The sequence below is a fragment of the Oncorhynchus mykiss genome, chromosome 25, assembly GCF_013265735.2.
Source record: "Oncorhynchus mykiss isolate Arlee chromosome 25, USDA_OmykA_1.1, whole genome shotgun sequence".
NCBI lineage: Eukaryota > Metazoa > Chordata > Actinopteri > Salmoniformes > Salmonidae > Oncorhynchus > Oncorhynchus mykiss.
In genome coordinates, this window is record NC_048589.1 from 21,098,911 (window position 1) to 21,125,165 (window position 26,255).

At 44.8% G+C, this 26,255-nt stretch overlaps 1 protein-coding gene across 2 annotated transcripts in view; it reads right to left on the bottom strand.

Annotated features, from left to right (window-relative positions):
- Window positions 1-2,550: 2,550 nt before the first annotated feature.
- ktn1 (kinectin 1) overlaps window positions 2,551-26,255 on the bottom strand; it is a 33,580-nt gene continuing 9,875 nt past the window's right edge. Inside the window, exons 2-34 of one of the 2 annotated variants that reach the window (XM_021584882.2) lie at window positions 19,249-19,859; window positions 18,836-18,991; window positions 18,527-18,631; window positions 18,116-18,351; window positions 17,817-17,948; window positions 17,541-17,647; window positions 17,243-17,387; window positions 16,714-16,810; window positions 16,411-16,589; window positions 16,037-16,105; window positions 14,402-14,439; window positions 14,184-14,274; window positions 13,718-13,786; window positions 13,579-13,616; window positions 13,370-13,460; window positions 13,188-13,256; window positions 13,038-13,075; window positions 12,836-12,926; window positions 12,587-12,684; window positions 12,386-12,485; window positions 12,245-12,285; window positions 12,035-12,125; window positions 10,833-10,919; window positions 7,661-7,750; window positions 7,315-7,431; window positions 7,139-7,228; window positions 6,948-7,040; window positions 6,599-6,667; window positions 6,383-6,466; window positions 4,339-4,422; window positions 4,028-4,117; window positions 3,659-3,769; window positions 2,551-3,536 (exon numbers count right to left, since the gene is read on the bottom strand). In XM_021584882.2, the coding sequence (XP_021440557.1) occupies window positions 3,513-3,536; window positions 3,659-3,769; window positions 4,028-4,117; window positions 4,339-4,422; window positions 6,383-6,466; window positions 6,599-6,667; window positions 6,948-7,040; window positions 7,139-7,228; window positions 7,315-7,431; window positions 7,661-7,750; window positions 10,833-10,919; window positions 12,035-12,125; window positions 12,245-12,285; window positions 12,386-12,485; window positions 12,587-12,684; window positions 12,836-12,926; window positions 13,038-13,075; window positions 13,188-13,256; window positions 13,370-13,460; window positions 13,579-13,616; window positions 13,718-13,786; window positions 14,184-14,274; window positions 14,402-14,439; window positions 16,037-16,105; window positions 16,411-16,589; window positions 16,714-16,810; window positions 17,243-17,387; window positions 17,541-17,647; window positions 17,817-17,948; window positions 18,116-18,351; window positions 18,527-18,631; window positions 18,836-18,991; window positions 19,249-19,858 (3,630 nt within the window). In that variant the 5' untranslated portion in view covers window position 19,859 and the 3' untranslated portion in view covers window positions 2,551-3,512. The remainder of the gene's footprint in view (window positions 3,537-3,658; window positions 3,770-4,027; window positions 4,118-4,338; window positions 4,423-6,382; window positions 6,467-6,598; window positions 6,668-6,947; window positions 7,041-7,138; window positions 7,229-7,314; window positions 7,432-7,660; window positions 7,751-10,832; window positions 10,920-12,034; window positions 12,126-12,244; window positions 12,286-12,385; window positions 12,486-12,586; window positions 12,685-12,835; window positions 12,927-13,037; window positions 13,076-13,187; window positions 13,257-13,369; window positions 13,461-13,578; window positions 13,617-13,717; window positions 13,787-14,183; window positions 14,275-14,401; window positions 14,440-16,036; window positions 16,106-16,410; window positions 16,590-16,713; window positions 16,811-17,242; window positions 17,388-17,540; window positions 17,648-17,816; window positions 17,949-18,115; window positions 18,352-18,526; window positions 18,632-18,835; window positions 18,992-19,248; window positions 19,860-26,255) is intronic. The other variant, XM_021584884.2, reaches the window with a different exon arrangement.

Consider the following 26,255-nt stretch of genomic DNA (forward strand, 5'->3'; position numbering starts at 1 on the left):
CTGCTCTGACAGCTGGTGCATAAAGCTAGTGAGGGAGATGTGAGTCTCCAGCTTCAGTGATTTTTGCAGTTCGTTCCAGTCATTAGCAGCAGAGAACTGGAAGGAAAGGCAGCCAAAGGAATAATTGGCTTTGGGGGTGACCAGTGAAATATACCTGCTGGAGCGCGTGCTATGGGTGGGTGCTGCTATGGTGACCAGTGAGCTGAGATAAGGTCTGGAGATTTGTAGATGACCTGGAGCCAGTGGGTTTGGCGACGAGTATGAAGCGAGGGCCAGCCAACGAGCGCGTCAGGTGACAAAACGGATGTCACTGTGGTAGACTGCATCCAATTTGTTGAGTAGAGTGTTGGAGGCTATTTTATAGATGACATCGCCGAAGTCGAGGATCGGTAGGATGGTCAGTTTTACGAGGGTATGTTTGGCAGCATGAGTGAAGGATGCTTTGTTGCGAAATATGAAGCCAATTCTAGATTTAATTTTGGATTGGAGATGCTTAATGTGAGTCTGGAAGGAGAGTTTACAGTCTAACCAGACACCTAGGTATTTGTAGTTGTCCACATATTCTAAATGAGAACCGTCCAGAGAAGCGATGCTGGCCGGGCGGGCAGGTGCGGGCAGCGATCGGTTGAAGAGCATGCATTTAGTTTTACTTGCATTCAAGAGCAGTTGGAGGCCACGGAAGGAGAGTTGTATGGCATTGAAGCCCGTCTGGAGGTTAGTTAACACAGTGTCCGAAGAAGGGCCAGATGTATACAGAATGGTGTCTGCGTAGAGGTGGATCAGGGAATCACCTGCAGCAAGAGCGACATCATTGATATATACAGAGAAAATAGTCAGCCTGAGAATTGAACCCTGTGGTACCCCCATAGAGACTGCCAGAGGTCCGGACAACAGGCCCTCCGATTTGATACACTGAACTCTATCAGAGAAGCAGTTGGTGAACCAGGCGAGGGAATCATTTGAGAAACCAAGGCTGTTGAGTCTGCCGATAAGAATGTGGTGATTGACAGAGTCAAAAGCCTTGGCCAGGTCGATGAATACGGCTGCACAGTGGGCATAAGACTTCCAAGAACAGACTAGTCATTATTTAAACAGAGTGAGATATACTTCACAGGCAATGCATGAGTGTGAGAAATCTAGAGACTGGATTCCTGGAGATCTGCATCATAGGAAAGTGAAACAACTGTTTATTAAGGTGTTTGACAGAGGCACTGATGTAAGGTCCTGTATCATATCAGGGTAGAGAGGGTTATGCTGAGGTTATGGTGTGGCACCTGTTCTGTCGATAGCTAGGTCTCCATGATGGCTAAGGCCCATAATCAGCTGACTGCAGCATGACAGTGGGAGAATTTTTGGAATGTGCTGATCCTGTGCTACTTTCTCCCCTGACCACTGTGCTGAACAAAAGTCCTGTTGTTATTCTTCAGTCCTGAAGGACCACATGCAGGTTTACAGGTGACAAGCGCAGAGCAATGAGTGTACTACATTGACTCACACACACACAATGTCAATTCTATGATCATGCCATTTTAGAACTGGTGTTTCCTCTCCGTCTTAGCTAAGGTAAAGTCGGAAACAAACACTCAAGGCTAATTCTTAAATGAACTACAGTATATGGGAAAGGGATACCTAGTCATTCAACCGAGATGTGTCTTCGGCATTTAACTCAACCCCTCTGAATCATCTGAATGTGGTCAGAAGTATACGCCAGAGATGCGATGTCCTCCCTAACATGTTGAACTCCACCGGAATGGAAGGTAAAAGCAGGATATGTAATTCACTGATCCACTGCTTGTACAGCTGCCAGTGACAAACCTGATCATATTTCCAGTTGTAAAGTTTCCAGATAACAGTAGGGGGCAGTTGTCCTTCTTGGCGATCTATTATTTCGTTACCACAGCCACAGTCATTATTCTAGCTAAACCCCAGCTATTTATACCATTTCAGCTCACAGCCATACTTCCACTAAACTATAGCATGATGAAACAATGTTTTGCAAGAATGCGGAATTAACCTGTTGAGTAACGTTTCGTTGCCATCCTGTTGGCAACCTGGGTCACACAAAGTTTCATAATTGAGGTGTCATGCTAACACACCATAATCACACGAATGCCCTCCTGTGTCCTAAAATTACACCCACCACATGACAGCAACATGATTGTCTTGAAAGGGGAGGACAGCCTTACATTATTATATTTATTAGTCATGGACTTTGGAACGTTGGTCATCAGCGTAAAAACTGAGCAGAGTTAATGGCCTTCCCTTTGTTTAGTTCGGGTCTAAATTACATTTCATAGGTCTGAAAGTATCCGATAGATGAAAGCAAGGAAAAAAGCTTCCCTCAACCCTCAGGTAGGCACAACATTTCAAGGTGGTTTCTAGATGTGTTGAGGGGTTGATTTTGTAAGTGTAGAATGGACAAAATTGCAATGAACTAGGCCCCATCTTTGCTCTTAAAAGCGGAGGTAAGGTCTGGAAGATTGGTGCCCCTCAGTGGTATGGCAAAGAAAGTGCAGTCAAGATGAGCAGAACTGAAGACAGGACACTAAGCAGATTTTTCAAGCATCCTTTTTACTAACGATCACCTGTTACAAACCCCCCCCCCCCCCTGAAATATTCAGTGTTAATGAAATTACCAACAATATAGCGAGCGTTGATTACAGATAATATGGGATTCCTCTAATAGTTACAGAAGGATTAAAAACCTCAGCTCGGTAGACCTGTCGTTCTGCTCCCACAGCGAGGCAAAGCCACAGCCTCCCTCCTACTGGCTCTGCACTTACAGACTTCCTCTACGGATCTCCATGGTTACAGTTACTTAGTGCCCCATCTGACATGCTGGGACCCTCCCCTTCCCCTCCCAATACTCAGCCAAAGTATGCATGTACAGTAGTTATATATTCATGAATCAGCACATGTACGTGTTTGAGTTGTCAGGACAGGAGTCAAAGAGATCAACAATTGTAGTGTACAGTCAGCAGGTCCCAACAGTTACTTTTTTAAACAATACATTTTTCCTTTTTTAACTTAAAAGGACAAAGAACCCAAAGTTAATTTAGGAATCCACTTATTCGCCTTCTTGACAAAGAAAACTAACAGAGAAATACGATGTATTCAAAGCGTTCCATTGAAAAAAAGGGGGTACTAAACAGGGGGGGGGGGATGCCACACAGTCTGAATGTGTAGGATGCTTTTAGTTCTGGCTGTGCTGTTGGGATCATGAGGAATGTGGTGGGCTTTTGCAGTAGTAAGGTCTGGTTTGGTGTTCGGCGTGTTTGTAGTTTAAGGGAGCCCCTCTGCTCTGGGGCCCAGCCAGGTCTCTCCCTGACCCTGCTGAGGAGGAGCAGGTGGGGGTCAGAGGTTATAGGTCAGCACTGGGCATGGGGTCAGCAAGAGGCTGCCTACAGTACAGGTGAAAGGGAAAGCGAGGAGTATAGCAGGAGAGGATGAGGGCATGATAAGAGAGGTAGAGGTGGAGAGGTTGTCTCTAGAGAGGGTCCATCCTCCCCTCCCTATACTTCAGGCGAGTCTGATTCCTGCAAGAAAGCACAGTTCAATATCTCTTTAGAGTTACAACGAAGACTTACATGCCAGTTATACCCTCCATTTATTGTAAATTGACTCCTTCTTTTGATTGCCGAGTTATCCAATGTCCTACCGCCTCTTGTCCCTTGGTGAGTTGCCGGTTGACAGCCAGTAGCAGCTGCTGCAGTTCCCTCACAGTTTGGTTTAGGTCTGCAGTCTTCTTCTCCTTCCTGTCAATATCCTCCTGAGGGACGGTGTAGTTAATCCCCTCTGGTCACTTTCAATATAACTACACCTACTGGTCAATAAAACTACCCCTAGGTAAAGACTGGTTACATTTAACATACAATACTACAAATACTCATAGCTACCTGTGTTTTTACCACAAATGTACACTACCTAGATCATATGCGTGACTGACTTCAAAACTAATATTTAAAATAAAAATAAAAAATCGACCCAGCCACAGACAAAGTTCCCCTTCCCCTCCAGTAAGTCTTACGTGTGATGAGAGGTTGCTGTTCTCTATCAGGTCACCCTGGCCGGTCTCTTTGCAGAACTCCTCCTGGATCAGATCCAGAGACTGCTGGGCCTGAGGTGGAGCAGGATGGGGGAAATTACAAGAAACATTTAAGCTTACATTTCAGGTAATATAAGCGTGTTCAACACATCCACGTATTCAAATGTTCAGAGTGGATTTAGCTCCTAGAGTGTTTCATTCTAGACTTGGGACTGGTAACAAACTATTTATCTAACAACAATGTATATCCAAACATAAACTTATGGTAGTCCAATCCTGAGGGGCTGTCTTACCTTATAGAGATCCCCAGCCACCTTCTGCCTCTCATGCTCCTCAGTCTCCAGTTTAGACAGAGTCTCAGTCAGCTGGGTCTTCAGCTGCAACCAAACACCAACAGAGAGATGAGACACTTAACACATGACAATGACCATTCCACTCCTGGTGAAATCTGATCTCGAACTGTTTGGAGGGGGGAATTTGCATATACATGAGGTGATATATTTGTATATTTCTACCAATAAAATGCAAACATCTGCATACACCAAAACTGTTTTCACTTGGCTTTTAGAGCAGTTGAGGTAGACATGTAGCTATATCTACTAAACTAATAATAATTAGCTAGACACTGACAAACATTTTTTTTTTTTTATGCATTGTCAAATGAAAAAATCAAAATGTTCAGGTATCCTTGAAGGCATTCACAGACAGAAGGGTGACAAGAGAGACGTCAAGACAGGGAGACGTTGAAAATGTTTCAACTGTGTGTGGAGGCAAATGAATGATAATATGATGAAAGTGTGCGTGCAGTTGAAGACATAGAATGTATCCCCAAAGATGGCCGACATGGAGAAGCTCATTGGCCTGTACAGGAGTAGCAGAAAGCCACCGTAAGCCTTTTAGTGGTAGTGATGGGATAGTGCAGGGCTTTCAACACTTACTCTATGAGGTCTGGAAGCCTGCTGGTTTTCTGTTCTACCTGATAATTGCACCTAGCTAAAATCAGTCCCTGACAATAGGAGAACAAGGGGGAAAAAACAGTGGAACTGGCTTCAAGGTCCAGAGTTGAGTTTGAGGGGGATAGTGGATAGTGTGCAGGATGGAAACAGTAGTGTTTTAAGTCTGTCCTATCACGAGTAAGGAATGTCCATCTATAACCAATGATACTAATAGCTCAGTCTATCGTTACACTAAGAATATAACTTCCTCCAAAAAGCAAAGAAAACCCACCTTACACATGCATATAAAAACAGTTTAGCCTGTTGCATTTAAACTTATATCACTAGTGTATCCAGAGGTTGTAGATAGATAGCTGGAATGACTCCCAAAGGACATTGAGAATCATGACTCCCAAAGGACATTGAGAACCATGTATTCCAAAGGCAGGTGATGACCCCAGAGATAACATTGGGTGGTGGTGCTGGTGAAGTAAGGAAGAGGGACAGGTTACGGGAGCTCTACCTATATGGGTGAGCAAGGCTTACCAAATTCAACTCCTCATTCTGCCTGACTGTTTCTGTATAAGAGCCATCAAGTTAGCTCTGCAGTTCAGTCAACAGATCTTTAAACTGAAATGAAGTGTGAGATGTTTTCAACGAGCGGCTGTGGGACCCGGGGAAACAACGCTACACAGCTGAAGCAAGGGAACGGCTTGGGTGATTGGCTTCTAGGGTGTGTCCTAGTAGTGAATTAGGGTGTGAGTGTAATAGCATCTAAAGCTGTTTAGGAGAGTTCGATGGTTCTCGATCTGACCAATGATCTACAGCGACCTACATAAAATACTCTCACTCTCCGGAGAAACGTGTGATGATTTGAATGAATGCAGCTGGAATGTTTCTGTTCCGTGTGCCTGCAAAGGGACTCCAATGATTTTACAGGAAACAACTAGAAAAACATAAAGTGCTTTAAGTTACTGTGTGAAGTTCGTAAACCCTCTAAAAACAGAGCATTCTACAATGAAAAATGTGTTGTGTAATGTAATGTCCAACTGTTGCATGTACAAACACAATGGTGGATACCACAAACAGTAAACAAAGAGACAAGCTCCATAAACATATAGCAAGTACAGTAACACCCAGAGACAATGCAGAGGGGAATGACTACATTTGCATTTTTATCAGAGCCTCTTATCCAGAGTAATTACGGTTTAGTACCTTGCTTAAGGGCACAGACAGACTTTTCACCTAGTCACCTCGGGGATTCGAACCAACAACCTTTTGGTTACTGGTCCAACGCTCTTAACCGCTAGGCTACCTGCCACCCCTATGACTACATAGATGGATAACCACTATGAAATGACCGAGTATGACAGGTAGATGACAGGAAGTTGAGTCAGCTCACCTCGCTGACCTCCGTCACATAGGTGGCGCTCTCGTGCTCTGCTCTCTCCAGCTCAGACTCAAGGTACTGCTTGTCCCTTCTCAACTATGGACGAACAAAATATTGCATTTTTAGCTATGTATGAAAATCTATTAAATTGAATGTGTCAACTGATGTAAAGTGACTAAATAATACAATTGCTGAGCGGTATGTAAAGTATTAAACTGAAGGACTGACGTTGTCCAGCTCCCCGAGGTCACTCATCCTGTCCACCTCCTGCTCCAGTGCTGCCACTTTCACACTCATCTAGAAAAGAAAGGGCAGGAGAGTGACTATAAGCACCACACCAGTGGATGCTGGTGGAAGGACCTATAGGAGGTGATTGTAATGGCGGAAATGAAGGAACGGAGTCAAACGTGGTTTTCATGTGTTTGATGCTGTCCCATTTATTCCATTCCAGCCTTACAATGAGCCCATCCTCCTATAGCTCCTCCCACCAGTCTCCACTGCACCACACATACCAATGATATTGTTAAAAGTGCAATATAAACAATTTGAGGTTAATTTAATGTTCTTCAGTGTTCACCTCTTTCAGCTCTGTCTGTGACAGATTCAGCTTCACCTTCCAGCGAGACTCTTCCTGCTCTACACTGCTCTGGAGGCGCTGCAGGATGCCCTCCTGTGGACAGTAGAGGTTATTACAGGTTAGTTTCACAGCCTCCTCACAACACCTTTTTAACGTCATCTACAGGACACTGATAGAGAGCGTCGCCTTACCGTCTCAGCCAACACTTTCTTGTATGTCTCACAATCTTTCTGTAGAACCTTCTGGGCCTCTTCTGATTCCTTCAGCTTATCAGCCAATATCTGGTGAAAGGAACAGCCCTGGTTTCACTTCTTTCCACCCCAGTTCTCAGACATTTTAAAACATAAAAGTCTTTGTAAAAGGAAACCTTGGTGTCCTCTGAGCCCCCTGGAGCTGAAGGTCTGGGCTCTGCTGCTAGGGTCACCTCTGCTGCTGGGGCCTCTTTCACTGCAGTCTCAAACCTCTGCAGCCACTCCTGGTGGTTCTGAGAGATACACAACAATAGACCATGTGGAACAGATTAACTTAGAATTTAATATCACATCATGTGGTTCTCTGTATGGCAGTTGGTAGAGGATGGCTCTTGCAACGCTAGTATAGTGGGTTCAATTCCCGGGACACCCATATGTAAAACATATGCATGCATGACTGAGTCGCTTTGGGTAAAAGTGTTTGCTAAATGGCACATTATATACTGTATTGTGAGACCTTACATGTTCAGCAGGCAGAGGCACGTTGGGTAGCAGTCTGTGCAAAACCTCTCGACACTCTACCTGAGCTGTCTCCAGGGCTGTCTGGTGCTCCTGAAGAGGTAGAGGAGAGCGAGAAGGAAGAGAAACGTGGATGTTCAACATGGACTACACTCAGGGCTCACACACACACACACACAGTGCAGGAAAACATCCAACACCTCAAATCGCTACCTCTCTGCTCGCTTGGTTTCACCTCTCCCATCTCAGAGTGCATACAGGAGCATGGCCTGTGACAAACACAACTCCCTCTCCACGACACTCCAGTGCAACAAACAGCTAACATTTTCAACGGCTCATTTATTGAGTGTGCTTCAAGCAAGTATTCATCCACCCCAGCGTTCAGCAGCCACGCACCACCACGAGACGAGTTCATTAAGTTTAGACCCCGCTCTGCTCTCCACAGGTTCAAAGTTCACATTGGTCTCCTTTCAAGGAGGAACATGTTACTCACTCTTGTTCATTCAGTTGCAGTAATGCCCCGGAGGAGCTAACATTCTTCCCATGGAAGCACGTGTGGTGCTCTGTGATGAAGAACCACCAAACAAAACCCACTACGTTGGTACCATTAATCCCACTAGCTGCACAGGGCTTGAAACTCTCAGGAGGAGAGAGGTGTCCTGGCCACCTCTACTCTCATTAACACCTTGTGTTGTAAGGGGAAAGGGATCTACGCTGGGACATATGCTTTGGATTGTGTATGAGCATGCATTTTCCTGAGAGCACACAACAGGTGTCCAGGAACTCCTACACTCAGCTTAAAATGAAGGCCATTTTTACTGTACCAAGATGGCCGAGAGCAGCTGCTGGGAAAATCAGTTCACCATGTACCCGGTCTGCTTTATGGACATGAGGAGCGAGTCATTAGGGGTTAGAACTGTGGCAAAAATATACCGAACCCCCACAACTGTTTATAGTAGGAGAGCAATCTGTTAGTCTATGGTTTATTAGTGGGTCCCTAAATACATACGGCTAAGCAAAGGGTAATGGCAGATCATATTCTCACTGATGAAGAGGACTAGAAAAACCCCAAGGAAACAGCTGGGTGGATATTAACAGCAGCTACAGCAGAGGAACTTGTGTCAATATTACAGTCTGGTTTCTACACTAAAGTAAAATATAAAACACAAAATAGCGTATTTCTCGCAGAGCTGAAAAATTGCTGCAGTTGTCACACAATACAACGTCACAGATGCCAAAAGTTGAGGGAGCGTGCAATTGGCATGCTGACTGCAAGAATGTCCACCAGAGCTGTTGCCAGAGAATTTAATGTTAATTTCTCTACCGTAGGCCATCTCCAATGTCATTGGAGAGAATGTCCAACCGGCTTCACAACCGCAGTGCACGTGTATAGCATTGTGTGGGTGAGCAGTTTGCAGATGTCAGTTGGAATCAGAGTGCCCCATGGTGGCGGTGGGGTTATGGGCAGGCATAAGCGACGGACAACGAACAGAATTGCATTGTATCAATGGGAATTTGAATGCAGAGATGCCGTGACGAGTTCCTGAGGTCCATTGTCGTGCCACTCATCCGCCGCCATCACCTCATGTTTCTTCAGCATGACAACGCACGGCCACACACTTTTTCCATGGCCTGCATACTCAGACATGTCACCCATTGAGCAGGTTTGGGATGCTCTGGATCGACCTGTAAGACAGTGTTCCAGTTCCCGCCAATATCCAGCAATTTCGACCCAGTAGGACAACATTCCACAGGCCACAATCAACAACAGCCTGATCAACTCTATGCAAAGGAGATGTGTCGCACTGCATGAGGCAAATGGTGGTCACACCAGATACTGACTGGTTCTGATCCACACACCTACTTTAAAAAAAAAAAAAAATGTAAGATACAGCATGTGACCAATCTGTATTTCCATTCTCATATGAAATCCATAGATTAGAGCCTCATTTATTTATTTCAATTGGTGTAAAGTACTTAAGTAAAAATACTTTAAAGTACTAAAGTAATTTTTTGTGGATCTGTACTTCATATTTGACAACTTTTACTTTACTACATTCCTAAATAAAAGGATGCAATTTTTACACCATACATTTTCCCTGGTCCAATTCACACACTTATCAAGAGAACGTCCCTGGTCATCCCCACTGTCTCTGATCTGGCGGAGTCACTAAACACACATGCTTTGTTTGTAAATGTGTTGGAGTGTACCCGTGGCTATCCGTAAATAAAATACAAAAATAAAATTGTGCCTACTGGTTTGCTTAATTTAAGGAACTTGAAATTATTCATACTTAAGTATATTTTACTCAAGTAGTATTTACTGGGTGACTTTCACTTGAGCCATTTTCTATGAAGGTATCTTTACTTTAACTCAAGTATGACAATTGGGTACTTTTTCCACCACTGCCGATTTAAAATTGTGGCATGCTGCGTTTATATTTTTGTTCAGTATATAGGTCAATGCAGTAAGGTGGTGGCGTACACAAACTGAAAGATTTATGTATGTTGATCAATGGTATCACTGTTATTTTAGCATGTTTTCAAAAATGATTTTACACAAAATAACGATGTTGACACTTTGCACATAATCTGGACATCATTTTCTAAACGGCAATTCTGCAGGATCAAATTTCTTGGAATAGAATTTCACTAGCGGCTGATGGCTGTATTGATGTCAGTGTATACACATCACAAAGCATAATGGAACACATGCAGAATTGGGGAAAGGAAATGAGAGAAGCACATGGCAGGAAGTGAGAGGAGCATCACGAAGATCATGGATCACAACTCAATATGACCATCCCGCTACATGAAATCTGGAGTCAGTCACTGCACACTCATTTTCAATTCACAGTTTTACTTTGCACTGGAATTTATGTAGTTATACAACTGTATAAGTAAAGCAGATTCTAGCGCAGAATAGCAAGCAGAACTCAAGAACAGCAGTGGTAAAGTGCATAAAGTTCATTAGTCTTCCTGATATTCCTGAGAGAGGTATAGCTAATGGAGACAATTATTCAGGGCCAGAGTGCAGAAAGAGGGGAGAAATCAGTGTGCAGCAGCATATGTATGAATCATGGAGTAATCTCACTGGTCGATTATGGCAATAGCTGTTTGGGGATGAATCAAGTTTTCAATCTAGAGTGAAGCAGACTGGAAGCAGCGTCCGAACCTTGAGGGCTTTGCCAAGTTTCCCCTGAAGCATGGACTCGGTGGCTGCCAGAGCCTCCATAGCGCTCCAGTTTTTCACCCGAAGCTCCTAGTCAGTTTCAAAAGAGATACGACTTTCAGTTCAGCCTCAGGAAAAAGTATGCAGTGACCAACACAAACAATTCATATACGGACGAACAGAGAACCATTAGCTAATACTATTTTCTACTCTCCTTTTCTGTACAGCTGTCCTTTCCTGTTTCTGAGTGTAGGTTTAAAAGAAAATCCTCACTGCACTTTACCTGTAAACCAGTCTAAGGGTCAAGCGCAGCTTAACATGAGCTGCCCATCTAACGATTGAGTCTTTGAAAGAATCGTCCACTAAATTGTATAGGCAAAAACAAACAGTTAGTCACTCAGTAGAGGTCTTTGGGATAGACACTGAAAGAATCTGGAGAGCTGCAGCTCACTGCCAAAAAAGTCAAATGTACCTAGATAGGAAAAGCCAAATCACGTTATACAGAGCTAGCCAACAAGGTAGCTCTCAGTCTCTGTAAAACAAGGCTGTTGTTATACTGTGGACACAGAAATAGGGACTCCTTGTAAACATGGCCATGAACAGAGCAGAGTAGACTGACATCCCTTAACTATGCTGTTTGATTGTAGAAAGCCTTAGCCAACATAAGCATGGAATTTCAAATTAACAGGACTAAAATGTAAACGGTAGAGAAATTACTGACTTGAATAATTTCAAGTAGCTTAATTAATTTCATTCATAGTCTGCGACAAAATGCAATTTATCCACTTGGGAAAATGAGTAGAGTGAGATTATTCATTTGAAGCAGAGGTGCACAGGACTGCAGATGAATAGGTAGAGTGACATCACTGAGGGGTGTGGTTTAGGGCAGTGGTTCTCAAACCTCTCAGGGACCCCCCAGACATGTCACAATTTTGTTGTAGCCCTTTTCTAACTCATCCGATTCACCTAGTCAATGTCTTGATAATTAGATGACAAGTTGAATCAGGTGTGTTAGCTCCAGAATAGTTTAAATAAATAGAACGGCTGGGGGGGGGGTTCCCGAGGAAGGGTTTGAGAACCCCTGGTTTAGCAGAGTATATACAGGATGAGGTCTGCAGATGTATGTCAGGTCTAGACTGGAGAGGTAGGTAGTGTGGGTGTGGGCTGGGGAAGCAGCAGTCTGCAGCACAGGACGGGACACCTACGTTGTTCTTGCTCCTGTGAAGCTCCAGGGACTCCCTCAGCTTTGCCAGCTCTCCCTGGAGATCAGACACCTGCTTCTCCTTCTCTGCCAACCTGGAGGACAGAACACCACCACACATACATTACCAAGCATAACGCTGCTGGATAGCCCCATGCCAAGGGACACCTACTGTATACTGAAGGGAATTCTGTGAAGTATTGCTGTTACTCACGCTGTCAGCAGTTCCGGGCTTGGGGCTTCAGTGTGGGTCATCTAGAACAAGAAAAAAAGTAAATGACATCTTATTATTTTTCACCCTCTCCCATTCAGCCAATACAGATGACCAATGAACTGTTTCCACCTCTTCCCTCACCTGTTGCTGCTGTAGCTCCTGCACCTTGTCGCTCACCTCCTTGGCCCTCGCCTCCAACTCACTCTGTAGGGTCTGGATCTCCTGGTCCTTAGCAGCAAGCCTGCAACAGAGTGTGTGTCTGTCTAATTTCTCAGGGTATAATGCAGTAATCGAGTAGGAAAGAGTAGAACAGTAGGCTTAAGGATAGTACAGTAGGCTTACTGTGTCTGTAGTTCTAGGAGCTGGTTTCTGGCACTGGTGGTGTCCTCCGCCTCCTTCTGTCTCAGCTGCTCCAGCCCCACCACCTGCTGCTCCAGAGACTGCAGGGACAACAAACACAGGGTCACACCAAACACCCAGCAGGGAGACACAGCACAGTCTAGAACCAAAACAGTAACATTGGGAAAAGTCTAAACACATGCCAATAAAGCACTTAACTTGAATTTTGAGAGAGAGACTATGAACACACACCTCAATGGTCATCCCATTGCTGGAGTCACTCTCCTGTGCTGCCTGTAGGCTCTCCTCCATTGACTTAATCTGCTCATCTTTCTCTTGGATCCTTGAAACACAGAACAACAAAACTTAGCGAACACAGAACAAATTGACCATGAATATGGCAAGCTGTTTCATAGCAGTTGCTAAGGAAAAAGTGGTATTTTCATTGACTTACTTGCTCTGTAGTGCATCCACTATCGAATCGGACAATGTCTGAGAGTAGGAAAAGACAAGAGGGAGAATTCATGAGGGAACGGAGTTGAGACTATCAAAATAAAAAGAGACAGTAGAGCCGTGTGGGGGGGAAAAAGTGTGCATAACATACCTGTTCAGTAGTCTGAAGCTTTAAAACCTCCATCTCTTGTTTCAGAACCTCCTTCTCTTCTCTTACAGTCTGACAGAGAAAGCAATTTGATTTCAAACACTTCATTTTTATTTACAAAATGCACGATCAAAACTGTGTTTATCTGGTGGGAATGATCAAGCTCATTCATGAACCCTGCTCACCTTCAATTCCTCCTCCTTATTGGCCACCTCAATCAGCCCCATCTTCAGCAGGTCCTCCACAGTCTTGATGTTCTCCTCCCGCTCTTGGAAACTGTGTGTGTGTGTGGGGGGGGGGGGGGTCAACAACACAAAGACATAGTGAGACACGGTCAATGTGAAGTAGAGCATTGTTTTCTGGTGTGGTCTTAATGCTCTCTGTTCTCACATACCTCCTCTGGAACTGATCCAAGGTCAGCTGAGAAGCAGTCTAGATGGGGAGAGAGGGTGTGTCAGAGTTATGCATACTGAGGAACTGGTAGATCACAGCAGGAGTTCCATCTAAGAAAACAGGCGTGTTTTACTTCTGACCTGTTCAGAAATCTGAGCCTGCAGATTCTGGAGCTCTACCTTCAGTGACATGTTCTCATTGTGCATGGCCTGTGGAGGAGAGAGGAGGGTGAGGGCAGGAAGCCCAGATTCAACAACATTCATCTCACACAAAGGAGATATCACTCATTTCATTTCATTCATTTGACAGTGTGCATGTAGGTCTACAGTAGTTTGATAATATCTTTATCCTAATGACAATTTTCAGCTAATTTACTTTGTTTTAATGAACAAAGGCAGCCCAGAGGGCTTATCATAGTTCTGTTTTATAACTGTACTAGCTACTATGCTTCACAAAGAAATAACTTCCATGTATAGTAAGCCCACAAATCAATCCAATGTACTGTGAGCAGCATTCCTACAGCTCAACACATTCCATCCGGTTAACAGACCGTATTTTACAGAGCTGGTGTAATAATGGGGGTTTAGACAGTATTACTGTAGGTACCTGCATGTTAGTTTCCCTGCTGGCACCACTGCTCCTCTCACCATTCAGGGAGTCCTCCAGACTCTTCCTCTGCAGCTCCTTCTCAGCCAGCCTGGACACAACCACACAGGGCAAGAGTCAGCAACACAACCCATATGACAGGGACAAGAGTCAGAGAGGACATTATAAGGAACAGACATTCAAGGACAGATGTGCAAGTGGGCTGGGGAAACACTTACAGCTTCTGTAGCTCCTCAAAGTGGGATACAGTAGTGGCCTGAAAGAGGAGGGAAGACAGTGGTCACAACACACTCACATATACAGTACCAGTCAAAAAGGGTTGGACACACCTACTCATTCAAGGTTTTTTTCTTGATCTTTTACTATTTTCTACATTGTAGAATAATAGTAAAGACATCAAATGATGAAATAACACATATGGAATCATGTAGTAACCAAAAAAGTTAAATAAATCCAAACATATTTTATATTTGGGATTCTTCAAATTAGCCACCCTTGATGACAGCCTTGCACACTCTTGGCATTCTCTCAACCAGCTACATGAGGTAGTCACCTGGAATGTATTTAAATTAACAGGTGTGCCTTAAATAGTGGAATTACTTTCCTTCTTAATGCGTTTGAGCCAATCAAATGTGTTGTGACAAGGTAGGGGTGGTATACAGAAGATAGCCCTATTTGGTAAAAGACCAAGTCCATATTATGGCAAGAACAGCTCAAATAAGCAAAGAGAAACAACAGTCCATCATTACTTTAAGACATGAAGATCAGTCAATCTGGAAAATTAAGAATTTTGAACGTTTCTTCAAGTCCAGTCGCAAAAACCATCAAGCGCTATGAGGAAACTGGCTCTCATGAGGACCGCCACAAGAAAGGAAGACCCAGTTACCGCTGCTGCAGAGGATAAGTTCAGAGTTAACTGCACCTCAGATTGCAGCCCAAACAAATGCTTCAGAGAGTTCAAGTAACAGACCGTCTCCTCTGAACAGTTGATGTTGAGTGAATCAGGCTTCCATGGTCAAATTGCTGCAAAGAAACCACTACTAAAAGGACACCAATAAGAAAAAGAGACTTGCTTGGGCCACGAAACACAATCAATGTCCAAATGTGAGATTTTTGGTTACAACTGCCGTGTCTTTGTGAGACGCAGAGTAGGTGAACGAACGGGTGATCTGTGTGGTTCCCACCGAGAAGTATGGAGGAGGTGTGATGTAGGGTGCTTTGCTGGTGACACTGTTGGGGATTTATTTAGAATTCAAGGCACACTTACCCTGCATGGCTACCACAGTATTCTGCAGTGATATGCCATCCCATCTGGTTTGAGTTTAGTGGGACTATAATTTGTTTTTCAACAGGACAATTACCCAAAACACACCTTCAGGCTGTGTAAGGGCTATTTGACCAAGAAGGAGAGTGATGGAGTTCTGCATCAGATGACCTGGCCTCCACAATCACCCAACCTCAACCCAAATGAGATGGTTTGGGATGAGTTGGACTGGAGAGTGAAGGAAAAGCAGCCAACAAGTGCTCAGCATATGTGGGAACTCCTTCTAGACTGTTGGAAATGCATTCCTCATGAAGCTGGTTGAGAGAATGCCAAGAGTGTGCAAAGCTGTCATCAAGGCAAAGGGTGGCTACTTTGAAGAATCTCAAATATATTTTGATTTGTTTAGCACTTTTTTAGTTACTACATGATTCCATTTGTGTTATTTCATAGTGTTGATGTCATCACCATTATTCTACAATGTAGAAAATAGTAAAAATAAAGAAAAACCCTTGAATGAGTAGGTGTGTCCAAACTTTGACTGGTACTGTACATATGAACTCTTGTTGACGAACTAAAGGGTGAAACATACCTGTGAGCTCAACTGGTTCTGCAGAGTCTCAATCTGGGTCTGAAGGCCACTGTTTTCCCTCAGGAGATCCTGTCAGGGTTAAAAGGATGTTATGTTGAGTGCATACCAGAATATGAAAAATATAAATACTAAAATACTTCAAATATTTGGCCCATCTCAGTCTCTCAACTAAAACTGTTCCCCTTTAACTACTTCTCTCCCTCGTTTCCGAATGGGCTGAATGTGAAGTCCTGTTTATACCTGGCACAATAACTACAACTTCCAAGTTTAACTGTCAACCACTGGTGAATGTAAACACTAGGGAATGTGTTATTGTTATACACATCACATTACACATTACAGTCATTACAACAATTAGGGCTGTGTTCCCCTACCTGGACCTGCGCTGAGTTGTCAGCCAGGCTGTGCTGGGACACCTCCAGCAGCTGCATCACCTTCTGCTCCACCTGGTCCTTGGACACTATGGTGTCGGTCAGGCTGCTGTGCAGCGTCTGGATCTCCTTGTTCTTGTTGCTCATTTCGGTCTCCACCGCCAGCAGCTGGCTCTGCAGCTCTGAGAGAGGAGACACCAGACCCAGTCATATCACCTTCGTCACATGTAACATTTGTTACATATTGGCAATGAGTCGTGCATTCGTTTGCCTTTCAGAGGTCTGTTTATAGAATCTCTTGAGCACCTTCTTTAGCAGCATGAAGTTTCTCCCTCTCTGCGTTGACATTGTGGAGGTAGTTCTGGAGCTCGTCCCAGCGGCGCTTAGCTTCCTGCAGTTGAGCCTGGTGATCACAGGACAACACTTGGCACTTTAACAGTGCACATACACTGACAACCTCTCAGAATCCATCTCACTGTACTGTGGTTATGAACACAGGAAAGGCCGACCTGGGTGTCTGTTGCAGGGAAGCAGTGTTCATACTGAGCACAAAGCCTCAAACAGACCCACTTCCTGAGCTAACACAATCCTCCACTTCCCTGTTCTATTACACACCACCCAGAACCCCCCCCCCCCCCCCCCCTTAGGAAGGGCGGACACAGGCCCTCCCATGGTTACAGTGAGAAACCCGAAACAGTCCAGTCCAGGTCTGACCACGAAGGAGAGATTCCTTTGTGTTCAATCTCTGAGGCAGCCGAGTGAACTATGGGCTGAATAAATAATTAAATTAGATGCCCGTGTGAGTCATTTGCCCCTCCCCTGACAAACCACATACCTCCAGCTGAGACACATTCTGCTTATAGTTGACCTCCAGCGACTTCCTCTGGTGCTCCTCCTGCTGCAGCTTGTTGTTGTTCTCCGTCAGCTCTTTCATCAGACCAGAGTACTCAGAGCGCAGCTGGTTCAGCTCCGACGACTGCCTGCCATGCACACCACAACCACTATTATAACCCACACACTCATCCATGCCGTGCCTCAAAGGCAACTAGTATTCTTACAGTGCAATACAATACCTATCAAAGAACTTAACATCTTTATAATCTAGAAACAGCTGGCTGGGAGGTGGCACTCACTTGCTCTCCATCTGGTTGGTGGCAGAGCTGACTGCATCTCTCAGGATGCCGTTCTCCTGCTGCAGCCTGGCGATCTGACCCTCCAGCTGCTCCCTCAGCTTCTGGAACTACACAACATTGGGAGTCAGTACGACCACACATACAGTATCATACAGAAACACTCGTCTATACTGCCTCAGGACTGATGTTGGAGTATAAAGCATGACAGTAAAAAGTGACGGTAGTTGAGGTTTGGCCTGTTTAAGTAAAGGTATCAGAGTGGTGAATGGTGGTCACCTTCATCTGTATGCCCTGGAGCTCTCCCTGGGATTTAGCCTGCATGACATTCAGCTCCTTCTCCAGCGCCCCACGCTGGTCCCTCAGAACAGCCTCCGCCCTCACAGTCTTCTGCTTCTCCTGCTGCAGCTCCTAACAGCGGACAGGGCAGAAATGGCAGCGGATCAGTACTGGAATGAAATGCCACCAAGCCACTGCTAGATTCCACAGGTAATAAACCAGTGATGTAGTCTATGGATATATATTTTGGTACCGGTATGGTCGGGTTAAGGTCATCTTATGAGTATGTATAGGTGCACCTTGCTGAGCTGCTGGACCTTGTCCTTGGCGATGGAGGCCTCCTCCTGCAGAGTGGTGAGGAGCCTCTCTCTCTCCAGGGATGAGGGGTCAGCCTTAGCTGCAGACTTCTGCCAAGCGTCCAGGGCAGATGGGTTCTTCTCTTTAAGCACAGTGACCACACTGACAGCCTCTGCCTGTGACAGGGCCAGACTTCCCAGGCCCAAAAGCAGCTCCTTCAGCTTCACCTCAGAGTTCTCTACAAATACACACACATAAAGGCATAGGATGAACTATGATGTGTTATACAAGTGTTGCATGGCAGCGGAGTGGAATAGAATGATGCAGTTTAAATAGATTTATCAAATGTAATTGTTCATATGTCAGGTTTAAACATGATATAGTAGCTATCTATTGGAGTGTAGGTTTCTCACCTTTATCCATCTCATTCTTCTGTTTCTTGACACTTCCCTTGGAGGGCGCATCACCATGGTGGTTAGCAGGACCTGCAGAGTCAGGCTGGATATCATCCACTTGGGCTGAGGGATACCGAAACACATTGTCATATTTGGGGCCAGACAAGGCACACAAATTGAGAGTGGGCCCAAGGATTTCATAAATATAAATATTTTTAAAAAGGCAGAGTACGATTTTTTTGCTTTCTGCTAGTAGCTTCGAACAATGTCTGAACCTGCTCTGACTTTGATTAACCTGCAGTATCAGTAGGTCTACATCCTCCTTACCATGCTCAGTCTTCTGCTTCTTGGCAGAGTTCTTCTTCTTGCTACTGGTTGAGGTGGCTGTGGGGGCCGCTCCATCCTGGGCTTTGGTTTCCACCGGCACAGGAACCTCCTTTTTGACTGGAGCTGGAGCTTTATCCACCTTAATCTCTTCTTCCACTAGACAGGAACCAACACGAGGACAATTAGGCTTTAGAGATGGAGGAAAAGAGGATGCCATTATGATGGCCTTGTGATCCATTTGTGTAGAAGGTCCTGCTCACTACTCATACTGGGCTTTAAATAATCTGATTTGATTCAGGAGGACACTAACAAGTGGCCTCGGGGAAGGCGCTAGCCCCGTCTGCAGACACAGGCAAGCGCATAGTGAACCACATCCTCTTATCCTATGAAAGTCACCCTGGCCTTCTACTCACCAGCCTCTGTCTTCTGCTTCTTCTTCTTCTTGCCAGAGGACTGGGGGGGGGTCTGAGCCTGGGCTGGGGGCTGAGGGTCAGGCTGGGGTATGGGGGGACTGGGTTTAGCCACTGGGGCAGGGGGCTCTGCTTTGTGACCAGCTTGCTTGGAGCCATTCACCGAAGGCATCTCAGCAGGAGGAGCAGCTGCAGCTGCCTTTGCGGCTTTCTTCTCCTTCTTCCTCTCCCTCACCCCTGCAGGGGCCTCGGCTGGCGATGCCACAGGGGCAGAAACAGGGGTGGGTGGAGCCACAGGGACAGGCTCCTCCTCCTCCTCCTCCGCAGTGGAACTGCTCACAGCATCAGCCACGTCAAAGTCACGCAGGTCTTCCTCAGACTCTCCTCCTTCCCCTCTACTACTGCTCTCTTTCTTCTTGCTCTTTTTCTTATCGTTCTTCTTGCGGGTTTCTGGTTTGGAGGGTGGCAGCTTGAGGTCTCGTTTCTGCCTGGCCAGCACCTCGTCATAGGAGGTCTCCTTCATGAAGAGCCAGAAGAAGAGGAAGATGAGGGCGATGACCAGGGAGGGGGCCAGGATCACCAGGTACTGAGAGTCATAGATGTCCAGCGCCATTCTGAAGAGAGAGCAAGAATAAGTCTTTGGTATCATGCACGTCATATGCACATAACCAACTTTCAACATAGCCAAGAAATAAAATAAATACAAATGGTGCATAGCTGCAAATATTGAATATCAAAATAGCTGATCAGTTCATGCCCAAATGTCCTATATCGCTTTGTTGACACATATTTTAGATTTTTAAAAGTTGCTTTAATTCCAAACTTCAAGGCCAGCCAGACACTGGCACAGCCCCATCCCAGTGAAAGGGAAATGGGCTAACGTGAAATGGGGCGGATGGTAGTCTCTAGGTTAGAGCACTGGGGCCAGTAACCGAAAGGTCGCTGGTTTGAATACTGGACCCGACGAGGTGAAAAATCTGTTACCCTGCCCTTGAGCAAGGCACTTAACCTAGTTCCGAGGGCGCTGTACAATGGTGACCCCACTCCCTGCGGGTGTGTCAATGGGAGTTGGGATAGGCAAACACACACACACACACACACGTGTATAACAGGACATATATAGTCACGCCCCCAAATTATTATTTAAAACAGCTTTGGATACTTCCAGACAGCCTGATATGAATGCCAGAAGGCATTCCACCTCGCTCCCAGTGCCTCCCTGATGGTGACACGTCCTCAATACTTTATGGGTTTGATATACTACAGCAGAAAACCTAATGCCTTTTCCCACACCGCATGAATTGATTTGTAATAAATATAACTCAATTACTTTTTCTAGAGGTTGTCTGCTGAATGAGAGAACCAGCCCTGTGCAGTGAGAATGTATGTGTGTGAGTGAGAGAGAGTGAGTGTACGAGGGGTGATAGTGTGCGTCCTCCCTCACTCGTCTCTGTGATATGATCCTATTAGACTACACTGTCCCGGCCCACAGCCTACCTTCTTTACACACACACACACACACACACACACACACACACACACTAGCCAGCCAAATAGAAAAAGTAGCCAGCCAAGTGCCCTGGGGGGTCTGCCAGGGCTATTTAAAAACTTAAATATTACATTTAGATGTATTCAGACCCTTTACCCAGTACTTTGTTGAAGCACCTTTGGCAGCGATTACAGCCTTGAGTCGTGGGTATGATGCTACAAGCTTGGCACACCTGTATTTGGGGAGTTTCTCCCATTCTTCCCTGCAGATCCGCTAAAACTCGGTCAGGTTGAATGACACCTCCCTGCACAGCTATTTTCAGGTCTCTCCAGAGATGTTTGATCGGGTTCAAGTCCGCACTCTGGCTGGGCCACTCAAGGACATTCAGAGACTTGTCTCGATAGGCACTCCTGCGTTGTCTTTGCTGTGTGCTTAGGGTCGTTGTCCTGTTGGAAGGTGAACCTCCACCCCAGTCTGAGGTCCTGAGTGCTCCAGGCATTTCATCAAGGATCTCTATACTTTGCCTTGATCCTGACTAGTCTCCAAGTCCCTGCCATTGAAAAACATCCCCACAGTATGGTGCTGTGGTCCGAGTCTTTTAGGTGCCTTTTGGCAAACTCCAAGCGGGTTGCCATGTGCCCTTTACTGAGTAGTGGCTTTCATCTGGCCACCCTAGTATAAAAGGTTTTATTGTTGAAGAGCTGCAGAGATGGTTGTCCTTCTAGAAGATTCTCCCAACTCCACAGAGGAGCTCTGTCAGTCAAGAGTGACCATTTGGTTCTTGGTCACCTCCCTGACCAAGGCCCTTCTCCCCCGATTGCTCAGTTTGGCCAGGCAGCCAGCTCTAGGAAGTGTCTTGGAAACACCAAGACACTATGTTCTTGGGGACCATCAATGCTGCAGAAATGTTTTGGTACGCTTCCCCAGATCTGTGCCTCGACACAATCCTGTCTCGGAGCTCTATGGACAATTCCTTCGACCTCACGGCTTAATTTTTGCTCCGACATGCACTGTCAACTGTGGGACATTATATAAACAGGTGTGTGCGTTTCCAAAGCATGTCTAATCAATTGAATTTACCGCAGGTGTCAAGTTGCAGAAACATCAATGATGCTCAATGGAAACGGGATGCACCTGAGTTCAATTTCGAGTCTCATAGCAAAGGGTCTGAATACTTATGCAAATAAGGTATCTGTTTTATATTTTTAATACATTTTCAAACTTCTAAAAACCTGTTTTTGCTTTGTCATTATGGGGTATTGAGAGTATTTTTATTTAATCCATTTTAGATTAAGGCTGTAACGTAACAAAATGTGAGATTATATATCACACACTCTCAGTAAAAAAAAGGCGGCAAGTGGCATTTAGGTTTCAATAAATTCATCTTAATGTCAAATGATATTACGGAATACAATCTTCAAAAATGCAGTACCCTCAATGGCATAGCATTGCTTTGTTAATTTAGAAGAAAAGCTGCTGTTATTTCCAGAGCCCTTATCACAGTCAAGACATCTATTTTATAGTAAAAAAAAAACATGTAATATAAAAAGAGAATAAAATAGAAAGTTGTCTGGAACAGTTATTCTTAAAAAGTGATCATTCAAACCGGGCTCAAATTGGCAAGTTGAAATCATTTTTTCACAGGGTTACCAACAAAAAGCTCTCTTTTCGATATACAGGCTTTAGATTTAGTTTATTCTACCTTATTTTTAGAGGCTTCTAACAATTCCACATTGAACACTGCATGGGGATGAATTACGGCCACCGACATCCGTTTGGTAAGTAGTAAGTAAGTAGGCTACACTTAAATATGCTCAGTCTTTATCAAACTAATGTTTTCACCTATTTTCAGTGTGGAACCTATATGTTTAGGGGGGTTATAGCATAGGCTAACCAATTAAACAAAAAAATACAAGTAGTTTGCAAAGTAGCCCAAGAGGAAAATAGACAGGACACACTTATTCCAAAACTGCAGCTCGTTGTTGGAACACATGTTCCTACTTCAAAATCAACCAATTTGTGATAAAAACGTACCATTTTGCAAGGAATGTAGCTTGTGTATCCCATCAGTTATGCCAGCACCAAACCACCCTGCATCCCACCGCTGGCTTGCATCTGAAGCTAAGCAGGGTTGGTCTCGGTCAGTCCCTGGATGACAGACAAGATGCTGCTGGAAGTGGTGAGGGAGGGCCAGTAGGAGGCACTCTTTCCTCTGGTCTAAAAATATATATCCCAATGCCCCAGGACATTGCCTTGTGTAGGGTGTCGTCTTTCAGGTGAGACGTTAAATGGGTGTCCTGACTCTCTGTGGTCACTAAAGATCCCATGGCACTTATCGTAAGAGTAGGGATGTTAGCCAGGACACCGGGGTTAAATTCCCAATCTGGCACTCATACCATCACAGTCACCTAATCATCCCCAGCTTACAATTGGCTCATTCATCCCTTCTGTAACTATTCCCCAGGTCGTTGCTGTAAATGAGAATGTGTTCTCAGTCAACTTACCTGGTAAAAATAAAAAGGGATAAAAAAAAGTTAGATTTATTTATGTAGGCCTAACGGGAGCGTGTGTGTGCACTCAGCACGTGTAGGGAGCAGTCGGAACGCGAATGAGACACGGAGGAGGAAGGGAATTGAGGTAAAAAATAATAATAAATGCTTGGCTTCTTGTTTGTTTTGCCCCACATGTACAAATGGAACACTAGAGTCCAAGCAAGCTGTTTAAGACAATTTCACTTGACCATTTGGGCAGCCACGAAGCACATGCTACCAAATAGTTTTACAGTATTTGAAAAAATAATAAAATCGCTGGTTAAAGATCGCGCATAAACGTCTGTTCAAGTACTCGATTACTGATGCCCATCCCTAGTCTTAAAGGGATGCTTTGGGATTATGGCAATGAGGCCCTTTATCTACTTCCCCAGACTCAGATGAACTTGTGGATACCAAGTCTATGGGTATCTGCTAGCAGTCATTGCACTAACGCTAGTTAACATTGGCTCACAAAACTACCTCCAACTTCCTTCCTGCTGGACACAGAGCCATACAAATGGTATCTACAAGTTCATCTTACTCTAGGGAAGTAGATAAAGGGCCTCATTGACAAAAATCCCATGGTATCCCTTTAAGCATTCGATGTGGCACAGTGTGGAAATTATAATAAAAGTGCAGGAAATGCAGAAAATAATTGCTTGGAGTTGGATTGAACAGTATAAATGGAAAATCACTTTTAAATGTCAACTCGGCAAAAAAAGAAAAGTCCCCTTTCAGGACCCTGTCTTTCAAAGATTATTCGTAAAAATCAAAATAACTTCACAGATCTTCATTATAAAGGGTTTAAACACTGGTTTCCCATGCTTGGTTCAATGAACCATAAACAATTAATGAAAATGCACCTGAGGAATGGTCATTAAGACACTAACAGCTTACAGACGGTAGGCAATTAAGGTCACAGTTATGAAAACTTAAGACACTAAAGAGGCCTTTCTACTGACTGAAAAACACCAAAAGAAAGATGCCCAGGGTCCCTGCTCATCTGCGTGAACATGCCTTAGGCATACTGCAAGGAGGCATGAGGACTGCAGATGTGCCCAGGGCAATAAATTGCAATGTCCGTACAGCGAGGCACCTAAGACGACGCTACAGGGAGACAGGACGGACAGCTGATCGTCCTCGCAGTGGCAGACCACGTGTAACAAAACCTGCACAGGATCGGTACATCCGAACATCACACCTGCAGGACAGGTACAGGATGGCAACAGCTGCCCGAGTTACACCAGGAACGCACAATCCCTCCATCAGTGCTCAGACTGTCCGTAATAGGCTGAGAGAGGCTGGACTGAGGGCTTGTAGGCCTGTTGTAAGGCAGGTCCTCACCAGACATCACCAGCAATAATGTCGCCTATGGGTCCAAACCCACCGTTGCTGGACCAGACAGTGCTCTTCACTGACGAGTCGCCGGTTTGTCTCACCAGGGGTGATGGTCGGATTCACGTTTATCGTTGAAGGAATGAGCGTTATACCGAGGCCTGTACTCTGGAGCAGGATTGATTTGGAGGTGGAGGGTCCATCATGGTCTGGGGCGGTGTGTCACTGCATCCTCGGACTGAGCTTGTTGTCATTGCAGGCAATCTCAACGCTGTGCGTTACAGGGAAGACATCCTCCTCCCTCATGTGGTACCCTTCCTGCAGGCTCATCCTGACAGGACCCTCCAGCATGACAATGCCACCAGCCATACTGCTCATTCTGTGCGTGATTTCCTGCAAGACAGAAATGTCAGTGTTCTGACATGGCCAGTGAAGAGCCCGGATCTCAATCCCATTGAGCATGTCTGGGACGTGTTGGATCGGAGGGTGAGGGCTAGGGCCATTCCCCCCCAGAAATGTCTGGGAACTTGCAGGTGCCTTGGAAGAGTTGGGTAACATCTCACAGCAAGAACTGGCACACTAGGGTCATGAACTACCCAGAAAGCATATTTTGACATTGTATTTTTCAAAGACAAAATACAATCAAATACCATTATACCGTCATTTATTCATTTTTTATATTGTGATATAATATTTTGGCACCTAGCAAGAGGCTGTTTTGTAGCACACGTGATGGCAGAGTTTGCAAAACAAATACCCACTGGATTGATGGAAATAATCATAATATCATACTGCCAGGTATTCACAGGCTACTTTGTGTCAGTATTGTTAATTTGCTTGGTAGTACCCCTTGCTTAGTGGTGTTGCAGACTCTGGGGCCTTTCAGAACAGGTGTATATATAAACTGAGATCATGTGACAGATCATGTGACACATTTTTGGCAAAAAAAAAACGCGCCCATTTGAAACGGCCTATTTCTCAGGCCCAGAAACTAGAATATGCATATACAGTCTAAAGTTTCCAAAACTGTCAAAATATTGTCTGTGAGTATAACAGAACTGATATTGCAGGCGAAAACCTGAGGAAAATCAAACCAGGAAGTGCTGTTGTTCATGAAAGCTCTTTGTTCCATTGGATGCCTTGCCTCCATTTAAAAAGGGATGTCAACCAGATTCCTTTTCCTATGGCTTCCTCAAGGTGTTCAACATAGTTTCAGGCTTTTATTTTGAAAAATGAGTGAGAAAGATAATTGTGTCAGTGGATAGCTGGGTGTTCGCAGAGTTTTGCTTCCGCAACAGAGCGGGGCAGCCATTCTCTCCCATTGAGAAAGCGACAGTCCCGGTTGATATATTATCAATTATATATTTTAAAAACAACCTGAGGATTGATTATAAAAAACGTTTGACATGTTTTTGTGGACATTACGGATACTATTTGGAATTTCCGTTTGCGATGTGACCGCTCGAGCCTGTGGATTTCTGAACATAACGCGCCAAACAAATGGAGGTATTTTGGATAGAAAAATAATCTTTATGGAACAAAAGTAACATTTGTGTAACTGGGAGTCTCGTGAGTGCAAACATCCGAAGATCAAAGGTAAGCAATTTAATCTATTGCTTTTCTGACTTTCGTGACCAATCTACTTGGCTGCTAGG